This window comes from Cavia porcellus, unplaced genomic scaffold, assembly GCF_034190915.1.
Source record: "Cavia porcellus strain 051 isolate PalLab524CR breed Dunkin Hartley unplaced genomic scaffold, mCavPor4.1 scaffold_10, whole genome shotgun sequence".
Lineage (NCBI taxonomy): Eukaryota > Metazoa > Chordata > Mammalia > Rodentia > Caviidae > Cavia > Cavia porcellus.
The window spans coordinates 16,361,636-16,387,621 of NW_026947493.1; the positions used below are offsets into that span (position 1 = coordinate 16,361,636).

The 25,986-nt window shown below is 37.2% G+C and overlaps 1 protein-coding gene across 24 annotated transcripts in view; it reads right to left on the reverse strand.

Moving 5' to 3' along the window:
• Thrb (thyroid hormone receptor beta) overlaps window positions 1–25,986 on the reverse strand; it is a 367,382-nt gene that overhangs the window by 62,065 nt on the left and 279,331 nt on the right. For 23 of the 24 annotated variants that reach the window (XM_063257026.1, XM_063257019.1, XM_005008297.4 and 20 more), the window contains one exon: window positions 9,790–10,050. The exons of the other annotated variant lie outside the window; for it this stretch is intronic. In XM_063257026.1, coding sequence (XP_063113096.1) covers window positions 9,790–10,050 — 261 coding nt within the window. The remainder of the gene's footprint in view (window positions 1–9,789; window positions 10,051–25,986) is intronic. 24 annotated transcript variants of the gene reach the window in all.

The window sequence follows — 25,986 nt, forward strand, 5'->3', positions numbered from 1 at the left end:
CTTCCAAAAATGCACAGTTTGATTCTAGTCATGAGGAAACAGCAGTCAAGCTTAAATTGAGGAATATGCTGGAAAATAATCAGCCTGTATTTCTTCAAAAATGAGAGTGCCATGAAAGACAAAGAAGGACTGTGAATCTGTTCCAGATTAAAGCAGACTAACAAGAACCTGGAGGACATTATATTAAGTGAAATAAGCCAGGCATGGAAAGACAAACTGCATGAGCTCAGATGTGGGATGTGAAACAGTTCAAGAATGGAATGGTGGTTACCAGAGGTGGGAGGCAGAGTGGCACAGTAGAGCAGATAGAAGCTGGTTACAGGGTGCTAAGTTTTAGCTAGACAGGAGGAAAAAGTCCTGGAGCTCTATCGTGCAGCATGATGAATATAGTTAATGACAGTGTATATAAAAACTATTAAGTGAATACAAGGTAAATGTTCTCATACCAGAAGAATGGTAAGGATGAGCAGTGACAGCTATATTAATTAGCTTGATTTAATCACTTCATACTGTATACATTTATTAAAATGACACATTATATGTATGTGTTGAATTTTAACAATTATACCTTAGTAAAGCAGGAGGTAGGGTGGGGAGCAGACTAAAAGACACAAAAGCTAAATTCAATGCACAATACTGGATCCTGGGCCAGACAACAAAATGGTTTAAAAGACAATTTGCATGGCCTGTCCCAACCCTGTTCAGAAGGATAAATCATGAAAATCTCTCCAAGAAAAGTCCTCCCTTAACGCCTGGTCCTGGCTTCAACTAACCCTTGAAGGAGCTGAGGAGAAGGACAATTTGTGAAATTTAGTCTATGAAGACCAGAAAATAGTATGCATATGGGTTAAAATTTTCAACTTTGATAATTGTACTATGGTCCTTTAAGAGAATTTCTGTTTTTCAGGAGACACCCTAAGATATTTAGAGTTAAGGGGCAGGATGTCTGTACCTAACTCTCAGAAGAATAATGACAATAATAGGTACATTCACAAGCAAACACATCCATTCACAGACAGAAATTTAAAGTGAATGCAGCAAAATGTTAGCAGTTGGAGAACATAGGTGAAGGGCATATGAGAATTCTCTGCATTCCTGCAACTTCTGGGTAAGCCTAAGGTTGCTCTAAAGTAGAATAGCTAAAGGAATTAAAGGTCTGCCTTAGAGATCTTCCAAGAAAACATTCAAGTTACTCAGATTTGGAGACTGGCAGTTCTTTGTTACCAATTTTGTTTTTTCCAGTTCAACTCTTAGAAACAAACTCAAAAAGTAATCAAATTTACAATAAGACAATAAGCAGGATCAAACAACCTTTGATTCATTTGATGTGGTTTCTCTTAAATGAGGAACACAAAATAAAAATGATAGAAAATTAGGAGACTGATCTTTTGTAAAAGGGAAGGAGACCAAGTGATGGGAAGGGGCAGGGTAAAGGAAGGGGACAAAAAAGAATTAAGATGTGTTATGTACACGTACCAACTCCCCATGAAATATGCAAGTATTATGTACTGCAAGCACATACTAATAAAAAATAAAAATTGAAAAAAATAAGCCAGGATGAGTCTTAGTTTTTAGTAGTGATTTTCAGGCTTATATTTTTAATATTACAACACCTTAAAGTGAATCATAAGATAGCATATAATGATTATTGCATAAGAAAGGTAAGAATGAGCATATCAGTATGATCAGGAAGATGTAACAAGAGAGCATGATTCCCTATGTCTGGCCATAAATATTAAGTAGGATGAACCCAATGCAAATACCCGTTTCCTTGGAAACCCATTCAACTGACACTACTGCAAAAATTAATATGTATTCTTTTCCTCTCTTAAAGGGCAGTAGCTCCTTTTACTTATACAGTTTTGACCTTTAGCGTTATGTCTTAGGCTTATTATAAGAAGTTCTTTCCCAAGCTAGTCAAACAAAGAGCCAAGTAAGTATCTTTTCATTAGTTCTGAGGCTTGACTTAAAATAATCTGGCCTCTCCAGTTGAACCTTATAAGACCACATCTGCCACTCACAGAATATTGTCACCTAGACCAGCAAACCATGAGCCTACACACAATATTCTAACTCAAATGCCAAAGGACTTCATAATATAGATAATTGAGTTAAACAATCATATTTTCAGTGCGGCTCGGTATTTTAAGAGGTGGTAAAGTTTAATAAAGTTCCTTGTATAAACCAATACTGAAAAATATCATGCAGCTAAAGTTTCAACAAAGATGATATGGTGACAGATCAATACTATGGAGAATTTTCCTGGGCCATGGAGGCTTTCTGACTCTCATCTTACTCACCTGGCTCTGGATTTTTGGTACTGCTGAACAAGTTCATATTTATACAAATTTAAATCCCAGAAAGTAAATTCATCAAGACCCAGAAGTAAGTATAGTTTATCCCTAGAATCAGTCACAAAATAGAATAATTTAGACATAAACCATTCCTATGCCAAGGCAAGTCATAAATTCACGTGATATGGTTCTCAACATAGCAGTACTTGACTATATTTGTCTGCAGTGCCACTTTCAGAGGCTACCCTTAAATTCTAGATACCCCAAGAATCCTCACGTTATTTAGCAGATGTCTCAGGGATGTTGATCAGCACTTAGTAGACACAAAGGGAAGCTTTAGAACAGGCAAACATGGTTTTCTCCTCGGCTCTTATCAACTATTTAGTCTTGAATGAATCATTAATTCTCTTCAACAAAGCACTTTTTAGGAATTGAAAGTAGGGGTCTATAAGCTGCAGATTCCCAGAGTGTTGAGCAAAGGAGTTTCAAAGGGGAGTAAGGACACTGAAAAAGAGATGGTCTAAAGCAAAAGATTTCCCGATTTATCCCGAGTCTATGCTTTCATGTGGATCACAGCTTAGATTCTGGGGACTGTAGTGATGTAATAAATTTTGCCCTATTTTTGCCATAAGGGGAAATGCACTTAGCATATTGGAGAGCTACTTAATAATACAATGGAGACTCATGTCCTTGCTTTTTTTATGGTCAATTAGCCTATGTTGAGAGAGAATTAGAACTATGTTCTTTGTTGGAGAGAATTACTGATTCCCATCAATTCCATTGCCTTTATTGGATCCTATCAAAGGCAGAAGTCTTGTCCAATCCATTCACTTGGAAAACCTAGAGACTTGATCAGCTACCCAGCCAGGATGTTTTCAGTTTGAAAGACTACAGAGAAAAGGCAACTATTACAGAAATTTAGAACAACTTGGAAGAAATATCTTAGGGAAGGGAAAGGCTTTGAATTCCAATAGTCACCTACCATGTCTTTGTCAGTGTGACTTCTCTATAATATCCTCTCCAGCCATAATGTTCCTGGCTGAAGAAACCTTAACTATTCCAATACTGACTTATCCTTATCTTTACAGGAGCATTGGATATTCCTAATATCCAGTCTTCCCCTCATGGTCTTCTCAAAACTTTATTATATCAGTAGTAACTCCCAACCACTGAACACTTGCTTTGCTTGTGAGATAATCTATGAGCTTAGTATGTGTTCTACCATTCAATGAAAGGAATTCATTTTACATATGAGAAAACTGAACTTCAGTCAGGCTAAGTATCATAGCCAAGATTTAATGGTTGGTAGGTTACAGCACCAGCCTTATGAGCTCAGACTGTATAAGCAGATATGTGTGGAACCCTATTGGTTCCCTAGTGGCAGGTATGATTGTCTGGTATCCACACTTGACAGGAGATCAGTGTTTCCTCTATGGTTCTAGATTACTTCTGCGGGACCATAGGAGGATAGATACTAATTACAAAGAATTTTGCAAGGGAGCTTGGCTGCTTGAATTTGAGTCCCTCTTCAGCTACCTCATCGTTTCAATGATTTCTTAATTTTAAAAACATTTGAAAAACACATTTGTTGTTGCCATGGACTCTTCTAATTGTTTATCCCTTTGTAGTTATGGTATGATGCTTTGTTTTGCTTCCCTTTGTTTATCTTGATATTCTACAATGTAATTCAAGGTCGGAAAAGGAATCAAAATGGAAGAGGAGGGCATAAGGCTAAAACACTTTATATTTTAAGAAGAGTTATCGTTTATTTAGTCTCCTCTGTCAGGCACTGTGTGGGTGCTTTACATACACTATTTTTTGTTTTTAAAACATATCTGAAATCTCAGTATTATTTTTCCATTTAAAACTAAATGGAGTAGCTAGTGAATTAAAGAGCAAGAATTCAAGTTAAGAAGGATGACTCTAAAGCCCATGATCTTACCTTAAAATATTAACACAAGTTACTCACTGTTATATTCTTGGAAAGTTTTTGACTGAATTGTTTTTGGAATTAAGATTGGCATTACCTTGTTTCCACTTATTCTTGGGAGGTATCTACTCAGACAAGATTGGTGTACTTACCAGAAGTTTTTCTGTGCAGATTGGCATACATTCAAACTTTTAAATCTACACATAAAATCATACTCGGATGCATCTGTTAAGTATTTTTAAAATCATTTTTTCTTAGTGAGTTTGAGATTTTTTTCTAGTGAATGCTAGATATACCATAATTTATTTGACCATCCTCCTTTGGAAGGACATTTAGATTGCTTATAATTTACCAGTAACAAATACACAAAAGTGCAAAGCATGTTTTTTAACACAGATCTTCATGCCTTTATGTGAGTGTTTCTTTGGGACAGGGTACTATCAAAGCGATGGCAGAATCACAACTTCATTTCATAATATAGGTTGATAAATTAATCCTGGAAAGTTCCTGGTGGTTCATACACTTCTCCATGTTGTGTCTCAATGAAAACAAAGTTGGATGGAACAGAACCTTGCATTTTTGCCTTCCTTTGACATTGCCCTGTTTCTAGTTTCTTTCTTTGCTTTCCATGCTAGCTGATAGCTCTTCTTTCTTTTTATGTCCTTTGATTTCCATCTGCCCTGGTCTACTTGTAGGTAAAGTGTCAAACCACACAGGTATCTTAATATGCAACAAGCTGGTGGAGAACCCTTACTCTCTTGCTGTTTACTAAGGTTCCTAGAGTGCTTTTGAAGTGTAAGAATCCTTGCTGCTCTCAGCTAGGACTGCAGACTCTAATGTATAGTATATAGGGACAGAGTGGAGGACAAAGATGGATGGAGCAGATGGTGGAAGGGCTCAAGCTTTCTAATCCTATACTTTTGAAAATACTCATTCACCTGAAAATGTATTTTACTTAGGACAAAGCTAGTGATCACTCACTGAAAATGTGACTAACTTGAAGGATTATAATGCACATAATGACTTGCATTTGTTTCCAATTTTCAAAGCACTCTGTTATTTTGGTAAATGAGAACTATACACCATTTAAAACTGTCACTGTTGATCTGATTCATGTGTTCTCTTTATAAAATGAATTAATAGTTTGCGCCTTTCTTAACATAAGATATTGTTTTAAAAATTACGATAACTTATCTAAGCTTGGGAACTTGCTTAATAAAGTTCCAGACACAAGCAAGAATTATCTATAGTCAATAAAAGTCAAGATTCAGAAGAATATTTAATGACATGAGAAAATTCTCACAAAATATTGTTAAACATTAAAAGCTGGTTAAAAAGCCACACCTAGTATAACCCCAAATTTGTAAAACAACAGAGATGTAAAGATAAAAAGAACTGAAATACAAGAAAAATGATAACAGTGTTTCTCTTTGGGAGAATGGAATACAAATGATTTTTAAAAATTATTTGTAATTTTTAAAATTATAAAATTTTTCTCTTTTTCTGCAAAGAACACATAGGGATTTTACGAGAATATTTTTATGTTAATATTAGACTATTTCCTTTTACTTTGTAGGATTCTGAGGCTGATTTTTTTAAATAAACCACAGCACAGACCAAATCTATAGAGAAATTTTAGTGAGATCATTAGATTTTCTATTCTTCCTTTGATGGAACCAGGATGGTAGATGAGTTCCTGCCTTATTTCTCCCATTAGGGTTCAGTATTGCAGGAAGGTCCCTGGTTCACATCAAGGGTACACATCAAAATGTAGTGACCTGACTGAGTTCCGTGGAGCTGGGCAGGTCCAGTCAGCTCCTTTCAGGTTCCACCCCAGGGGTTTATGCAGCTGCTGAGGACTCGTCCTTATGGGACTGGTGGAACATTGTGGTTCCTGGAAAGAAGTTCAGGAGGATGGGAAGGACAGGAGGAGAGAAGCCTTCTAGAAATTTAGAGGAGAATCAGGGCCTCAGTCAGTGCAGAATTATCTGAAGGGTCAAGTCCTAGATGTGTTACCAGGAGTAATGATTGAGCAGATCACCCAGTTGGCCAGCTGGTAAACCAAACATAAAGTAAGGTCCAATTCAGAAAACCCAGAATGGACAGTCTTCAGGGAGTTTCTCAGGTTGCATGCGGGCACAGAAAGGAAGAATGCATTCTGCTGTAGTGCCCACTAGGTGGCAGATCTTTTCCTAGCCAGAGATTTGAAGAGTGGTCTCAAACATTCATGGCACTGAGATCTTTTAAGAGACACCAGGAGGTGGCTAAAACCCAGCTTCCTGGGCCCCTGTACACAGCTTTTTTGATTTAGTTGTCCAGGGAGGGGCCTCAGATTCTCATTTCTAGCAAGCTTCAGTGATGTTAGTGCCACTGAATTGTTTGATACGTTGAGTATCAAACATACCATTTCAGATCCTGGGAAGAGACGAGGTACAAGGAAAAGACTGTGATCCTTATGGTAGAATGACCAGTCCAAATGGTGACAGCAAAACCTAATGGAAGTACAGCATGGAAACAGAAGGCGGGCTGGCTTGGGGGAGGGAATGGGCCCCAGTCCAGAGCCTGAAATAGCCTCTCATGCTAGAATAGATTTGGATTAAGGGCTCTGAAGCAGAATTTAAGTGCTCTGCGGCTGTCAACCTAGTTGAAAGTGTGACTGGGTATTATTCAGGATGTGTGGAGCAGATAAGCAGCACAGGTATGCAGGCTAAACTATAAGAAGTCAGAGCAAAATGAAAAATATCAGATACACACTAACAATAAGCCTAGAGAAAAAATTGAGCAAATATTATAAACATAAATGATTCTCTACTTTAAATGAAAGGCCTTTAAAAAAATCTCATGTAATGCATGGTTCTATTGTGTAAGAACCAGAGTTTTCATAGTTTTGGCCATGCATGTTTGACCAGGCAAGACTGAAAACACTCAATACCGACACCTTGCACAGTAAAATGAATCTACTGATGATGCATTTGGATGCCAGTGGCAAGGCTAAAATACTATCAAAGTTTCTAAAGCTTACTCTTGTTCTGTATTTTCATCAGTAGAGACTGCTAATAAACAATTTGCAGAAAGTACCAGTTCAAGACAACACTTAAGAGGAACACTGGTCTAGTCTGCTGATTACTGATTTTGGAGATCGCATTATTTCAGTCAGTTTATTGTTTTGGATTCCTTACTGCAGACTTAAATTCTGGTATCCTTCAGGACCATTTGGTTCTTATTCATTATGTTTGGTATCCTTGGAGTCTATTGGGTTTAATTGCTATTTTCTGATGCTTGGACATTCAGGATAATGTCCAACATAGAACAAACAATAAATACTGATGGATGAATTCATGGAACTGGAGTCCAGAATGATATAACTGCTTGAGAGATATACAAACATCTATTGGAAATAAATGCTCAGTATAAAAGTTGACATTAAGTAACAATTTCCTTTCAGTACCTATATAAAGATAGCAGACAAGTAGAACACGTAGAAAACCAACTCCAAAGAGAAAAATCAGACTAATTGCTTTGTTTTCCTGGCTTCACTAGTGCCTCAGTAAATATAGATGTTCATTGAGAAATTCAGTTTATAAGATTCTTGGGCCATGATTACATCTTTGCCTAGTGGCATTTTCATGCTAAAATGAGGCCTTATGCCTACCTAGGACAAGGTGAACCCTAGTGGTTATCTCTGGAAACCACTACAGAGTTTATCTTAGTTATGTTTCTTTTACTACTAGAATAATAAGGACACACTTTAATAATCTCAAAGAAAGAGAACTGAAAGAATACTCTAACCTCCATGAGACATTTCTGTCATTCGCTCCTTGTTCAATCTTTATCAGTTCATAAGATTGATGTGATTTAATGATGCATAGTAACAAGATGGTCACAGGAAAAATGATACTTGTTATTTAGACAGCAGTTTATGTCAGGTGCCAATGGCAAACAAAGCAAATTTAGTTCATGAGTGCTGAAATGACGAGTCACTAGTTTTCAGTTGGTGTTTCACTATAAACCAAGAAAAGAGTCTGTATAATTTGCAAATACATAGGCTTGCTTCAGCAGCAGATATACTAACATTTGAAGATATAATCTGGTCACAAATGATAGGACTGAACCTCAGTTTATTTCAAACAAATGTACACATGTACATGCACACAGACACAGACACACCTGTCCTATACCCTCACTCCTTAGAAAACCTTATTTTACTCTTTTTCAAAATATCCCTTTCCACTTCTTAAATCTCCTAAATGATAAATATGAAAGACAGTTCAAACACAACATGCATAGTTTGGACTGCATTCAATCAGAGGTCATACCACTAACCATTACCTTTCGATAACCCTGTTTTCAACTAAAACAATCTGTATACTCAATATTCCAGGTAATGGGGTTGTTACAAAGAGCTTTAAAGTGCTTTCAGAAAAGCTAAAAGACCCTAACTCTTCTGTAAACATGATTACTATAACTGTGTGTTTATGTTCAAGGTAGGATAATTGGTAAAGTCTGAATGGCTTATAATAGAAGCAAAAAAAATTTTTTTTGTTGTTACATATGATGGCAAGATCAAAGATACAATTAAAACTAGCATATTAAAAATCCGTAACAAAGCACTCAAGACAACCTTTTTAAAATTAAAAAAACTCCAAATTAGGAAAGATGGGAAGTTACATGAGGTTGGACATTTAAACACTTAAATAGATTTCTTGGATACTTAAAAGTGCAAATTCATTTAAAAAGCACAGATTTTGGGGAGCCCTAAGACAAAGTGATCAGCACAAAGACATCTGTCAGGCTAAGGGCAACCTGAGGTAAAGAACAGCTAAATCTTATGGGATCAGGACATTAGGGCAGTTTAACCTTTTTTTTTTTCCCCCTATGAGGTGACAACCTACTAACACTTTAATCTTTCCATTCAGGATGATGACACAGGATTTAATGAGCAAAAGAAAACAACTTAAAACCTTTCTTTTGTGCATGAATTATCTGTTTGGCATTGAAACTGCTTTAATTGAAAAAAGAAAGGTAGACAGTTGGGTGCACACACACACACACACACACACACACACAAACACACTCATTTCAAAGCAACTAGTTATACATGCAACAGTGTTTCTACTTAGATCCAAAAATAGAAGTAAAGCCAAGACTAACAACCCTTGTGGTAATTAAAGAAAAATGTTTTCCTCCCAAGTGGCCCAACCAATATGAAACTGAAAGGAACTGCTTTCCTCTAGGATCACACTTGTTTATTTATGTCTAAAAGAAGAGTTGAGGATGAAAACACCGTGTGACCTAACAGAGACAGCTCATTTTATGCCTAAATCTTGTAATCTGAACAACTACTTTGAAGATAACAATATGCAACATATCAACTAATGTTAATTTCCTATTATTTTGTTTTGAAATTCTATATCATTTTTATCCTTTTTGTTTTTAAAATAAAAACAAAACAAAAAAGAAAACCCATGGAAATCATCCACTGGAAAAAATACAGATGACTGCACATGATGGATTATTTTTCCTTGCTGAAATATGTGATAAAGGTCTAATAAAAATATGGTTTACCTTTACATTTCTTCTCTTCTGTTTGGAAGGTCTGAGCACTAGAGATGCTCTGATCATTTACATCATCATGGTCCAGATGAAATATGGAGTTTGTCCAAGTGGCCGGGATGAGGTGTGGCGATGATTGCTCATTTTTCAGTGTGCCGCACCTGTCTGAATGGCTCTTCCTGTGGAGGCAGGCTTCGGACATTCCTACTAGCTTCCAGTCCTGCTCTTGGTCTGGACAGCGCTTTGGTTTGTCCCAGGCTGGAAGGCCATTTTCTGGAGGGTTGAAAAACATGAGATGTTGAGCTGTTGGCATTGTGAAGATTTTGCTGAGATGCAGAGTTTTGGAAGACAAGTTGTTTCTCAGTTCTTTTGGGCTGACAGTTTTCACATGCACCTCCACTTGACAGGCAATGATAAAATGCAGAATTTGTCAGCCTTAGGTATTTACCACTGCAGGTAGATTGCCTGTTGGAGTAATCAACACATATTTTTCCCCTATTGTTAATTCCTAACAAGACATTAGTTCCTCCACAGCAAGACTGCACTATGGCTAGTCCCACTTCCACGGCAATGGCCTAAGAGCAAGTTTACATCAGTTTATGTGACTGATTAGATGACCATTTGAGGTCTTGAGAGTCTGGGCTGGCTGTGATCTCAGGTCAGAGCCTTAGGACATAAAACAGCCAGGCTACAGCCTTGTTTGACTTGGGTTTTACCACAGGCTGACCTGAGTGACACCTTATTGCTTAAGTGGGACATGCTCACGTGGCCCACTGAGAATGACAACTTGTTTTTACGTGGAGAGTGATGATTATTCTTATCATCCTGATGGCAAAGTCCCAGGGGGGAAAAAATCCACCACAACAACTAAAAGAATACATTGAAAAACTGGATCTTACAAACAGAAGTTTTGCCAGTGGTTTCAATGTGGGCCCAAGTTGGGAATGCGATCAGAAGAAAGGAGGCAGGTAGTGTGTTTTTGCTACACGGAAAATGAAGAATCCTAGTAATGAAATGATGAGTCCAAATTCTTTGGCTGGGTTACTATGTAGCTAATTATTTATGTATATTATACCTTTTTTCTATTCAATTTATAGCGACTTGAGGGCCTGTCTTCTAGAAAATGGGAAACAAATAGAATAATATTTTATAATTAAGAATTTCTCATACTATGCTCTCCTGGTGTCAAATTTTACTTCTTTTAATATCTTTACTGTGGGTGAGTATAAAGTATAAAAATAAGCAAGTGTACATATGCGTATGTAGCTCCCACATATTGCATATATTTAAAAGAAGTCTGGTCATCCATATTTCCAGAAATTCTTAGACCACCATCAAAATTAGAAAAAATATACTAACAGTGGTCATATATACATACATATATATATATATATATATATATATATATAATTTATATGTGAGTTTTCATTTATATTGAAATTACAGAAATATCATAGACACCCATATCTATGTGGGTGACTTAAAGAGTCAACTCCATCCTGACTTGTGCTTATCACAGGGGATTATTAACTGCCTTTCCAACATTTAAAAGGAATTTGAAATTATTTAATAAAAAGATTGATATGTTTTAGGTTTTCATAAACAGCCCCTCTAAAGCTAACAGATGTCTTTAGCTGAGGTTGAGCAGGGGGTTTTCTCCCCAAGTTTAAACTTTTCTCACTTTTTGAAGTTGTGTTTATGCTTGTGAGTCTGCATGTTAGTCTGAGACACTTCTGATGCTTATGCACATTCTACTTGTACTGTAGAAGATCAGAACCAACAATAAAAAAGGGAACAATCAGCATGGTATTTATTTGTCACACTAAATGGAAATGCTGTGACTTGAAGTAGCTTAAGTTAGCCAGTAAGAAATGTGTTCTTTTAAAACATATCATGTATTATTAGCTTTTGGGGCACCATTTGATCTTATCAAACAAAATCTCTCACAATTCTGGCATTATTCACTGCATGGGTGAATAAAAAAGATCTGGGTTGAGTTCTTCCACTTTTCAACTGCATTGGCTACCGGTGCGATTACAGACACTTATTCTTATTATCCATTTAAAGGAAAAACAGATTGAAATCTTGGGAGATTGTATTGCATTTCAAGATAAACCAATCTATGTAGAGCTTATTCAAATGCCTATTATCCATGAAGGTTTAAGGTTTTCATGAGTTAAATATAATGTGACTGAAAGCATGGCTCAATTCTGGGTCTAAGGAGAATCATTTTATTTCTATAGACATGAACAGCCTTCACACTGATGCATGTTTCTAGTCTACTTTAGAGACTTGGTCTAAATCTTCAACTAATTGGACCTTGTAATGCTCAGTTTAAGTAGTGTAACGTTAAAGTTCTTGCACTATTTTTTAAGGCTTTCACATTTAATTTTTCTGCAGAAATTCTTAAATTGGTACTAATTTCCCAGCCCCAACAGAAATTAAGAAGCTCAGCCTAACTGAGTAGTTACTGCTGCCCAGTGAAGCAGTACATAGATGAAATATGCTGAAAAGCACTACATCCAAAGGGGGACATTCTTCCTTGAAGCATGGCCCATTACAATGTGCTCAGCAGGTCCCTTGAGCCAGCAAGAAGGGAATTTATTCTAAGCAAGGGAGGCTATGTTTGGGGTAAGGCAAGGGATAGGATTGCCTTTCACTTTTCTCAGAAAAGTGCTTGAGATGGTTTGGGAAAAGGGCTCCATTCATGGGAGGCATTTACAAGCTTATAAATACTGTCTGTAATTACATTCACAATAATGATATTCAGTTGCTTAATTGGCAGGTTTATTGGTTGGGGCAGTGTTGGGAGACCTGGAGACTGAGATGTCCTAGTTGGGTCATGGGAAAACTCAACAGGAATTTATTTTAAAAGAATTCTTGATTCTTATTCTCTCAAGAAATGGGTGGGTGGGGACACATTGCAGGTCCTATTCCATTCCCGAGAGGATGAGACATCCATTACACCAAACCCCTTAAATCTAACCACTTGGTGTGTGATCCCTGATGAGAACTACAAGGTACTTCCACATACGTATGGTTGGTGATGATAGTTTTTTTTTTTGTTGTTGTTTTTTTGTTTTGCTATTACCATGTCAAGTGTCCACATCTTTTGGTCACTCCAAAGCTTACACCAAGGGGATAGTTCTTTTTTTTTTTTAATTTTATTTAAGAAGAAAAAGAGAAAAACACAAAGTGTTCAAATCCTAAAGTTTCAGTCAGTAATTCTCATTCTTTGGTGTGTATCAGGACCATGTGAAGTATTATAGTCAGGTGAAGACCTGATTTCTAAATTAGTATGGGGGCTAGGTACCTGTATATCTGCCAGATTCTCCAGTATTGTGATACTTAATAGCATTTAAGATTCCTGAGGCTGAGATACATTTAAAGTAAAAAAAAAAACTGATTATTGGCAAATTTTGCATAAATGTGTTCTTTCACCGGACTTTTTCACACAGTCTCAGAGTAGCTTTGCATTATCACTGAAAAATTCATCAGTTTTTTTGTAGTCTATTGGGTGAAGTATTAAAAGTCAGATGCTGAGATTCCATCTCACTCCTGAAAGAATGGCTAGGATCAAGAAAACCAACAACAACAAGTGCTGGAGAGGCTGTGGGGAAAAAGGAACTCTCCTACACTGTTGGTGGGAGTGTAGACTGGTACAACCTTTGTGGAGGTCAGTCTGGAGATTTCTCAAAAAACTGGGATTGGAAGTCCCCTTTGTTCTAGCTATTCCACTTCTAGGCATATTCCCAGAAGAACTGAAAGCATCAAACCACAGTGATATAGGCACACATATGTTTATAGCAGCACAATTTGTAATCGCCAGATCTTGGAAACGACCCAAGTATCCATCAACTGAGGAATGGATAAAAAAGTTGTGGTATTTCTATACAATGGAGTACTACTCAGCTATAAAGAAGGATCACATTAAGATAGTTATCAATAAATGGGTGCAGCTTGAAACCATACTCATAAGTGAAATAAATCAAACTCGCATCTGTGAACACCGAATAGTTTCCCTAGTGTAGGAAATGATTCAAATATATAAAAGTATGTGGTAGCCATGATTTCCCATTATGTGGCCTTGAAGCCTTATAAAGTTTTCACTCATAAATTGGAATGGCTTTATTCTGGGCTGTTTGATATTATGGCCTGTGATATAATGAACAGCTATTTTAAAGAAAACAAGACATCATAATAGCTAGTGCTGATTTAATACCATCTTGTTTTAAAGCCCCACAAAACTATGGCTCTTCTGTCTCCATTGGTTTTATCATGTTGTATCTTGCTGAATTTTATCATATGTGGTAGTATAAACAAAAAGTGTTATAGGCAAAGAAACAATATAGAAACCATTGTTCATTTTTCTGTTAGCTGGTTCTAAATACTCTACAATGCTTTTATCCACTTGAATTGTTGTTACACTGTCTTGATATGTTTGATGCTATAGCATATGAAGTTATATTCAAATATTTCAAGGAAAAAGACACTATGGTAAGTACTATTAAGTCGGGTTATTTGGTGGTGAAGCACTAGGTTGCTGAAACTGTCATGCTTTAATCTGTATTGTTATATTGTTATGCCCTCTTTTATCTCAATCTCTCCCTTATTCATTAAAAAATTGTTTAATTTTTAAAATTTCTTTTTTAAACTAAGGGGAAAAAATAAAAAAAAACTAGCAGGATATATTATAGTAACTTTTTTGATTTCCTATTAACTTGATTTGAAGTCTTGTAATACTCCCACTATCTTGTTTTGACTGATAAGACTCTGTTCCACTCTGTATGATAGTATCAAGTATCAGAGTATAGGCAACTACTTTGAAGGCAGTAAGATTCACTATGATGCCCATTCTGGTTTGACTATTATCCTCTTTTGAGGTTCTGTAAGGTTTACAATGTTTAGGTTTTATTGGTCTTGTTCTCTACTGTTTTGTTCAACTTTATAATACCTAATGAGATAGACAATTCTTCTTAAGGAAGCAAGAGGCATTATGGTAACCATTGTTGATAACCTTGTGCTATGTCTATCCTTGGTTTTGACTGACAGCTTTGTTTTATCATGTTTGATTTTATTCTCTTACAAAAAAGGTAATAAGATCTGTGGGAACAATAAAACCCAAAATGTATAAATTTTGTTGTAATAAAGAGAGGGACAAAAAAGTGCCCTAAAGGATACAACAGCAAGTGTGTTTAGGTGTGTTAAATAGATGACCATATTAATATTTTTGATTGGATCATTGAACACAACTATTTGCAGTTTCACTGTTTGAAGGTTCACTTTGTATGCTTTGATCCTGTGACCTGAATCACCGTTTCTAAGATGATAGTGTGTAATCTATTAACTGGTAATATCTTACCGTTTTATTTTGTAGTTCTGTATTATTTGTACCCTTACACTGTTTTGTTTTGTTCTGTTTTTTTCTCTTTTTCCTTTTAAATAAAAAAAGTCAGATGCTCATTATTTTGTAGACTGCAATTATACATATAAATAAATATTCAAAAGATTGTTTTGAACATTACCAGATACTCATTGCACACAATAGTGGAAATTTTTTTCAAAGGAGGATTGTAGAAATAATCATATCTTGTTATTCACATGAATCTTTTTTTTTCTTTAATAGATCTTAGCTAACATCTGGCTTTTTAGAATATTTCCTATTTTAGATACCAATAGAACCAGTTTAATTTGTCAGTTATGATACAAATTAATGAACAAGTAGAATCAAAGAAAATTCATAGTGATACATGAACTGTAATAAGTTACTAGATATACACTGACCTGTGTGTCTCAAGGGAGTTTAGACACAAATGGGTTAGATGACAAGCTCTGTAATAGCTTTGAATGACACCACATTGACCTAACAAGACTTTTGCAAAAGAGACATACAGTAAACATAAACCTCATTAACCTAACTGCCTGACTCTGGAAATTCTACTGAAAACAAATCTGTCCATCAGAAAGGGAGAATTATATTAAAATACTCAAGTACTTTAGGACACAAAGAGTGAGCTGGTACTTCAGAAAAAGCTAAAGCAAAGGAAATAGGATTATGACACCGTAGTCGGAAAGGGATAGCTGGGTAGGCCAGGATTTCAGCTCTTATTATAAAAGTGTTTATCTTGCATGAAAAGCCCATCAATATTAGGTATCGTGATCCCAAAACAAATTTTGCATTAGGGATATGTACATATAAAATGCTTTGCAAACACAAGGAGTGTGCAGAATTATCATTGTATAACAATAGCCTTTAGGTATGGAGTCTTTAATTTCCATTTTAATTTTTTACTTCAATCCATAAGGTTCAGTCTTGCTACATTCTCCAACTATATACCTATCACCTAATTTTTAGAATCAATCAGGATGGAAGAACAAAATTTGGCTTAGGATTTACTATGGATCAGTCACCAAGCTCAGTAATTTTCTACATCTTCCCAAATATCCTAAAATTTAAACAGGCACTTCATTTGTTGATACTTTTTGAATGGAAATGTTTTCATTATTGTCCTTATTTGATGAGCAGCAAATGACCTATTCGTAACTATTGTTTGATTAGTACTTTGAAAGTTCTTTGCAAACTATGTTATTGCCTCATTCAGTTGTCTTACTACTCACTGACATTCACAACAGCTCTCTCTGCTTCCTTTGCAGCTTCCTTCCACACACTCTCCATAGGAGGACCTTCATGCGCTCATGCGCTCATGAGTATATTTAAGTGCTGATTAAAATCTTCTGATGACTTCTCATCAATACTGGAATAAAGTCCCCAAGCCTCTGATAGCCCTGAAGGCTCCTGGAAGCATCCCACTCTCCCACTGAGCTCCTCTTAGTCGAGTGCCTCTTTCATGTTCTGCCTCTTGTTCTTCTCTACCCTCTAGCCATAGGAGATTCTAATGGGGGATGCTTCCCAGCAGTGAGGTATCAGAGGCTCTCCTGTTTGGGATTCTGATCATTTCCTCTAAATCTTTTGACTTTACATTCCCCGTAATACCAGTTGGCAACTGGACCTTCATTGTCTATCCTCACTGGAAATGTAAACAGCAGGGGAATGGGCACCAACACTGCCATAGTCATTACGTGGTCCAGCACTTGGCAAACTTAGATGGGAAAGGGGATGTGGACAAAGTTCTTATCCCTATTTGATATAAGTGGGAACTAAATTTAGAAGGTGACATGGGTATAAACAATAGTATAAGGCTCAAATCTGGGTTTTCTGACTCTAACATCTGATCTCCTATAGTTTAAAGTTTTTTCTAGTAGCCGGAGTTTATAGACTTTGATCTAGTCTATAAGTCTTTTGAAAGAATGGTTCATTTATTTTATTTCTTAATACCCCTGTAGGAGATTCATTAGAGAGATAAAAAGAAAAGGTTTCTTCTGGAAGTTTGGAGATATACGTTTTCAGTAAAACAACAGTTTGCTCCTATTGTTTTGGTGATTAAATAATTGAACATATAAAAAGGCTTTGGGACAGTGTCTGGCATGTTACAGGAACTCAGTAAGAATAAGCTATTCAGACTGTACATGAATTACCTCTCTTTCCCTTTTCTCATTGTTCAAACTCAAGTCTCCTCTAAACACAACTTTTTAAAAGTGTCCCCCAAAGATATGAATTTGGTAATTGACTTCATACAACTCTGCTAATAGCTGAGACCCTGAGATGAGATACATCTCCAAGGATAAGTTGAATGTTATGGAAAATGCCTGTAAAATGTGATGCAATGGAGGTAAAAAAAAATCTCTAAAATGGGATACCTAGCTGCTGTGAAAAGCAGGTGAGTGAGACATTTTGGTAAGCGGTTATTTCCTTTAAGGTTGGCCTGACCATCATCATAGTAGCTTGATTTCGTTGGTGGCTAAAAACCCATAATAATAAAGACACAGTTTGGTCCTTACTCAGCCTTCAAGATATAGGTCACTATTCAAGCTTTCTTGAAGCAATTTACTCTCTAAATACCCACAACACTTTCCATTTACCTCTCCCTCCATATGCTACCTTTTACTTTGTGGTACAACTATTTACAAACATGTATAATTTTCTTATTTTCTGTTGTTTTGACATAATGTATAGCGTAGTGTCCCAATTAATATTTATTGCCCTGCAGTAATCCAGTTAACTTTGCAAAGAAAAACTATTTTCCTAGGCACAGACTACAATTTTCTTATCCAAAAGCCATGGGTCTGTCCCACAGAGGACCCACCACCATGGAAACTCCAGGCACATTTTTGTATATTCGAACCCAGGATCTCCTGTTTACATTTTTGACTACTAATAGTTTATCCTTCCAGAACTACTGGGGAAAATGAAAGAACATGGGCTCTGCTACTGAAGGTTCTGGCTATGCCATATATTAGCTGTGATTTGGGCAAATTTCTCTATCCCTTCGAATCTTTTTCCTGAATAAGCCTGTGTGTGTGTGTGTGTGTGTGTGTGTGTGTGTGTGTGTTTGTGTGTGTGGTACTGGGGACTGAACTCACAGCCTTGCACTTTCCAGGCAGGCACTTAAGCCAGTGAGCTAAAGCCCCGGCTAAGCCTGTACTTTTTTTAATGCCTCTTCTGCAAAGAAGAATTTACCATGTCTTTCTTGTAGGATGACAATGACATATGATTTTCTCTTGGACTCTCATTAGTTTTTCCTTCTCTGTCTCCATAATTCTCAGCACAATGTCTTAACAAGACAGCATCTCAATAAATATTATTGGAAATAGCTGAGCATAATAAAGACAGATCTGAATACCCCTGAGATTGAAAAGGACACATATAATCTTTTATTTACCCAGGAATTTCTGTTCCTTGAGCCACAATCTGCTCATGCAAGACAGAGTTGGCCACAGTTTGTTAGTATCAGAGTTTTGCACTAAAGGCCACAATGGATGGAGCAGACAGAAAGGGCATGTGGCTATTTCTACCCTCCCTTGTCCCTGGATGGGTAAACCAGTCATTTTCATTTTGGCATCTGTATCTCATGAACACTCAACCTAAACCACAGGCTTAGCTCACTGTTTTGCTGCCCAGACATGTATTTGGCAAACAGCCCGCAAAGATTCAGAGTAAGGTTGCTGGTGTCTCAATGCCTCTTTTTAGGACCTCTGTCACATGGATGGGTTCTGTTAGTCTACTAACATCCGGCATGGGTGGTTTTGTCACCAGCGGGCAGTCAGTGGCCTTGTGTTTCCTAGTGCCTTCGGATCTGCCCAAGATGGCTCTGTCTGGCCTGAGAATCTTCACCAGAGGCCTGAACCTCAAGGGCTCAGGAAGCCATTTACTTCCATTCATGAGGGGCTCTGTCAGGAATGCTACCATAGTATAGTTGATGTCGTAAGAGTTACAAATTTAAAATATGTGGGCAAGGAAGGGCAGACTTCTCCAAAATGGAGAAAAGTCAATTTATTGATTGTTTTTTAGAGAAAATTTCACTATTGCTGCTTTCATGATTTGTGATGGATGTGCTACATCATCTTTTAGAGAACTAAACAGTGAAAATAGCTCACCTCTTTGTATGAAGATTACACAAGCCAACATACAAGCAAGATCTAGCCCAAGTTAGTCACTGCTCAGTGTGTCCCTTTCCTTTTTTGCTACTAATAAGTATAGAGCTCCCATTCAAAGTTCTCAATTGGTGCGAAGGAAATTGTAGGAGCCATGCCCAAGCTCCCTCTTTCCATTTCACAAACATTGTGGACCCTCCTAGGGCAGTTTCTGTCCTACCCACATATCCCTCCTTAATTATTTCAGTCTTTGATGAGCTCCCGCTTTTGGAAAATCATGATTTGTTCTAGTAGCATGCAACTATCTACTGTACCTAAGATGTCACTGGGATATGTTAGCATTCACAGCATGAAGGCTGGGCTCAGACACCCCTGATACCACCATACCATCACATAATACTCGCTTGAGATTAGTACCAAACACTACTCTGGTATTCTCCATAATTTCAAACTGCAAAATGAAGTGAAATGTTCTGGTCATTATAGTTGCAAGGGGACTTTGGTTATAGCTGGGCAGGAGCCCTTGTAGAACACTGGCTTCTAAATGAATTGGTATTAGAGAGAATGAAAAAGGAAATCTTATTTACTACAACAAGAAGACACATTAATAGTAATACTAATGTTAATAGCAACTAAAATTTACTGAACCCTTACTATATGGCAGTCTATTAGACTGGGCACCATAAATAAAAATTACTATTAAATGAGTACCTACTGTGTGCCGGGTAGGATTATAAAAACTTCTCACACACGACCATACACAGAAACACATTTCTGTCATCAGCCAATGAAGAAATAATTGTGTGTGTACAGTGACGTGACTGATTCCTGCATTTTTATTTGAAATTCACTGCAATGTCACATAATTATTCATTCTCTTACTTAGATTTCTGAGCTCCGGAGCAGCTGGAACCCTTGACTAGTTTCATTTTATATCCTTGAGTGTAACATGGAGCCTGGGATATTATTTGTTACAAACATTTTCTTGAGTGGAATCAAGTTAAACTCAGCAACTCTCTGTATCACACTTTCTCTCCTCTGTGGTCCTATGGAAAACAGGAATCAGTGAAAAACTCTTTTCCCTTTGTTAAGTAAGTACCTTCTCTCATTATCTGCTCTTAGTTCATGATTTTTCTCAAATTTCTCTTCCTTCATTTTTGTCTCTTTTCCAAGCGCCAAAGTGCTGTGGTTATTTCAAGGTATAGAATAGAAGTCTCTAAAGAAACATGACAAAGATTGGCAGATAAATAACAAAATTCTACTTACATTTTGATAAACTGGATGAATGAAATGCTGGGTGAGGAGCAGTAATGTGCTCAAATATTCTGATCAGGGTGCTTGCATCTCAAGAATACCTGTGCTGCTTTGCTCCCAAGACTCTATCAGTGAAAGTTCAGGCTTGCCCAGATGGTGAAATGAGCCCTCAGAAACAGCTCCTAAGCAAAGTCTTGCAAAATTGGCCTCTTTGTTCAGGTAGGCTGCTTTCCATTGCTATATGGTTTTGTCTTTCTTTAACTGAGTACCTGCCTATTAATTTTCCCTCTTGTTGAGACTAGAGTTTTCTGTCCCTATGTGCAGGTGAATTTAGGTTTGTTATCACATAGAGTTTCTCTTATTTCATTGGCAGGGATTCTCAGTCCATTAAGTGGGTGAGATTTGGGACCTGCTAAGAGATAAACAAATCTTTTCCTTATCTGGCTGCTCCCACTTCTCTGGTTTTCCTGTATTTCCATTAGGCTGTCACTATCCTAATGAAAAACAATCATTGTGGGCATAGAAACCTCAAATAAGTATTCTGAAACTAAAAGCTACAATGATAACCTCTTTATAATAAGTGAAAACCATTACAAATTTAAAAAGTATATATTTAGAAAGCTTATATGGAATGCACATTAATAACAAGTTGCCTGAAACAAAATTTAAAAAGCAAAACAATGTAACATGTTCAAAGATGAACATATTAGCATGAAAACATGACAGTGACTAGATTCATAGGCAGCTTCTTAAATTTAAGCATATCAAGAGTGACTGCTGGAGCACTGAGCAGAGATCTCAAAGGCAGAAAAAGTATTTTCTGGAGGACACAGTGGAATCCTTTCAGAGGAATAGTTATTTAGTTTTCCATAATTCATATTGGATTTAATCAGAGAATCCTTAGGTTAGATCACTCAAATTTTGAGGTAATTACTCTAAAGGCCAAAGAGAGTCCATTTAGGAGATTAGAAAAGCTACAGCTGTTGCAGGAACATTCCCATTTAAAGGGCCAAAAATGCACAAAAAAGGGAACAGATGTCTGCTGTCAGGATTATATTTCTCCTCTCTGAAGTATAGAGCATAATATTTATTGTTGTTGCCAATCTGAACCCACATTTTTGAAAAAACATAAGGTAGTATATAAGATTGGATCCATTTTATGTTCCCAGACATGAAGCACCCCTTGCAAAGTAGGAAATACACGTGAATCGTTTCCAACTTTGGAAACAAGGACTAAGGCATAATTTATGGATTTTGAATCTTATAATTTCTCAAATAGAAGGCAAAATGTGGTTCTTGAGTAATCAGACTGATTTTACACATCATATTATAAAAGGAGTCTCATTACTTGTCAGAAAAATATATATTCTTTCACTAAATTACACCCAGAGGTTAACAAAATGAACAAAAAATATGCTTTAATATCAAAACAAATCTCCAAGTTGTTCCTTCTCTGGGTTTCCATAGACTCCGAGTGTCCCCTTTCCCTCCCCCACTCTCTCCCTCCCATCCTCCTTCCCTCGCTTCCTTCCTTCCTCCCTTCCTTCCTTCCTTCCTTCCTTCCTTCCTTCCTTCCTTCCTTCCTTCCAAATAACTAAGTATGATTAAAATCAGCACAGACATTACCTTCATTTTAGAAACATTCCATCTGGAAAACCTTAGTTTTTCCTCTCATGTTCAGGAGCGGGGCCTCTGCACATTAAGGAATCTGTCTTACTGCTTTTGACTGCAGGTGAAGCTTCTGGATGGGAGGGCTCCTTGAAAATAGAGCTTTTGGGAAAGTTTTGAAGACTTCAAATCACTGTTAAATACATCAAAGCCTTTGTGGTTGACACAGTTACCCACAAGATTGATGTCCTCGAGGAGGGTCTGCTTGGTATCTGTATCTCATGTGTCCCGGTAGCATAAGAGGGGAGAATTCAGTTGTTTTCTGTCTGTCTTGTGTATGAAAATTTGGCACCACAGATGTTTCAAACTGCTTGGGATCAGCTGTTCTATTTTTGTGGCACAGGAAAATAAGGAGAAGTAGGTAGGCTTTCTATAATCTTTTTCATGCCTTTGTGGATTTCTTTTTCTAACCACTTCCAATTACTTAAAATAGAGTTGGTGAAGTTGGGCCTGGAGATGAGGCTGGGGAAAAGTTCCCACAGGCCCCCCCTTTCTCCAGTGTGATTGCCCCAGATAGGGCCCTGCATGTCCCATGGCTCCTCCAATCCAAGTGTCCTCTGACAGCTTGTTAGAAACATGGAGTGAATCCGGAGTGGCACAACTGTTACAGTCCCCAAGTAACTGACATGCACACTGTTTCAAGGGTGGCAGTCTCCATAAAGAGGAGACAGAATTTGTTGAACACATAGTTACACATCGTAAATTTTAGTGGAATTTCATACTTACAGGGCTAAGATTTATGATTTTCCCTTTCAGGAACTAGGGGGGAAATAGTATTTAATAAATTATAAGGGAAAACATATACTAGAAATAATGTCTATTTTCTATATAACTAACTGGTAAATTTGGTTCATAAAATGGAAAAATCCAAATGCTGAGATTTGTGAATTTAATTTCCACTTACTGAGGCTAGGTTTCCCTCATTACACACCTCCAACAAAATAATTAAAGTAAGCTAACATTTTATGTGTACTTACTATATGTCAGGTACCCTTTCTGATCACTTTTCATTTTACTTTCAAATATTAGTAACATTAGTACAGTAATATTAGTACAGTAATATTATCCTCACTTTTCAATATAAAGATGCTGAGGCATAGAGAAGTCAAACAGCTTGTCTAAGGTCACACAGTGAATAAATGGCAAAGTGAACATCCAAACCCAAACTCCTGTAGCTGATCACTTTCTACCTCCTCTTCTTTATGGGAAACCAACACTGACATGATCATTACAGGCAAAAGCTAAATTCCTCATGCTCAAATATGGAGTTAGAGTCTGAAATAACAGAAACAAGGCTCAGACAGGTCATATGCATGCTCAAAGTCACCTAGACAGGGGAAAAGCTGGAATGGCCTCATGTTCTTTTTAGTTGAAAGCATATTTTGGTGGGTACACAGCAAGCATTTATTGATCAATCTCAATAACGTCTCAAATACTGACATTTTCACTCTATACCTCTAAAAGTAAACCTGTTTTTTTTTTTTTTTTTCTGGGTAAAACTTTTTCTTCCAGTAAATTTGCTAAACAAGAGACAGCTGTGTGTGGAGGGGGTTTTGTGCCCCAAAGTGCTGCTGCTTACTTTTAACAAGGTTAGTGTCTATGGCAGGCTCTGTCTCCAAATGACCAAAAGACTTGGACATATGACAAAGCAAAAATCAATCAAGATAATGAAGTACTGATTTGACTTTTTTTGTTGTTGTTTTGTTTTGCTGCCAATTTAGGTTAAAAGGTCAGCAAATTCTTTAGACCTGGAGGGAGGATAATTTCATTTTGTGCTTAGCATAGTGAGAAGAGGGCCTACTATCTGCCAGCCAAGGTATGCACTGCTTCACTGGCTCACTAGGTGCCGTGAGGGAGATGCTGCTGTTATCTCCATTTTACAGATGAGAAAACCTTGGCTGAGAAAGTGCCAGAGAGTAGCAAAAGCTACATTCCTGACCCCTCTGCTGCATTCTGCAGGGGAAATACCTGCAGCCCAGAAAGTGAAGCATTTGTCAGAGTCCCCTGTCTAAGTGGTACCTGTGCCCAGAATTCTCCTTAAATTGGGTCAGAGACCTGATGGCAGATGAAAACTCCCTATAGCTGAGATGAGCTATCTCTTAGTGGAATATTGTTTTGAAAGAGGTTCCTCTATTTCCCCTAAGAAATACCACTTCAAGAAGCAAAAAGCTCTCCTCCAAAGAGAATGAGTCAAAAGGCCTATTTCTTTAGATACATACTAAAGCCATTATATCCCATTAACAGGCTTTTATGATTTTGAGAGATGTTGATGAGAACACTAATGCTTATGGATTTGAAAGGCATGATTTAATAATAATGATAATAATAATAAAAAGGTCGTTGCTTAAAATACAAACATTCTAGCTTTATGTAATTCTGGCCTGAGATACTTTCTGACCAATTAAATAGTAACTAAATGAAGAAAAGCCACTATTCTGCCAGTCATTATTTTTTTGTGCTGGTACATGTCTACAGCTGACAGCTTCTGCCCAAATGGCTTTGTCCCTATGCTCTCCAGCCTCACTGGTTCCTTCCTGTGCTTTTTTTTTTTTTTTGCTATGTTTATTTAGGTTGACATGGTAAATTAAGTTGAAGGTGTAGCAAATTGATCCAAACTTGTGACACAGAGCAGAGAGCAGTTTGCTTTCTGGGAAGCCCACATACTGCCACCTCAATTCTAGGGGTACTTTTGCCTAGATGGATAAGAAAATGGAGACAGAAGGACTACTAAAGTGCAGGTGCCACTCTGGAAGAAAAATCCCATTCCTGCAGATGACCTGCATGAGAAGATTGCTTGCTGACTCTGTATATTACCTCAAAAAAAAGATTCACGGACTTCAGTTACTATGCACATGATGGGACTGTCCCCAGGCTGATCATCCTCACCCAATTTTTTCTCACCTCCCTGGGGACAGTTGGCAATGTATGGAGACATTTTCAGTTGTCCTGTCTTGGGAGGTATTTGTGTGCTACTGGTTCCTAGCCAGGTACAGTCCAGGGAAGCTGAGAAAACCTGCTGTAGGGGAAACTGTGAAGTGAGTGGGTTCACATTGTTCTGATTCAAAGTGCTCTTTCTCTGACCCCAGATTGCCTGGCACTGGAATTCTTGTCTATCCTGCTATCATTTTCTCCCCATCAATCAGTGTGAATGATTTGTGGAGGGAAAGTCTGATTGAATTAATATGCATAGGAGGTATGAATGACTGATGGATTCAGTGCTAGCAGGAATACTTGTATTTGAGTGACTTACTAATGTAACCCAAAGTCAGCCATGATCAATGGAATTTTTAGCTAGGGGACCATAATACCATGGACATATATTTTTGGTAGATAGAAAAGGAGGAGGAATTTATAAAGCACTGTTTATTTTGTAAAGCCATAAAAGTTGTAATACATCTAAGCACATCTATGATGTGCCACTGGACTGTGATCATTAATGCTTTTTTTCTTATGAGCAATGACTTACAGTTGGTATTGATCACGACTGCTTTCCAGCAAAGAAAGAAACAGTATAAGAAACTTCCTGTGCCCTCAACAAACCTTATTTTCATTTCCCTTCATTGCTAATACTAACGTAGGTTTTGATATGATGGGGCCCATCTGTTAGGTGTCTAAAAATGTTCTGTTGCTATAAATCTCAGGCTGTCCTCTCCCTGGACTGCTGTGGACCTACTTTTGAGGGATATGTTGAGTAGGCTTTTATCTAAAGCAAGTGAAGCAGAAAAGCCTGAGCAACATAATTTTGCTTAAGCAGAGTAATATCTTCTCATTTTAAGGTTTAGAAATGGAAAGTTT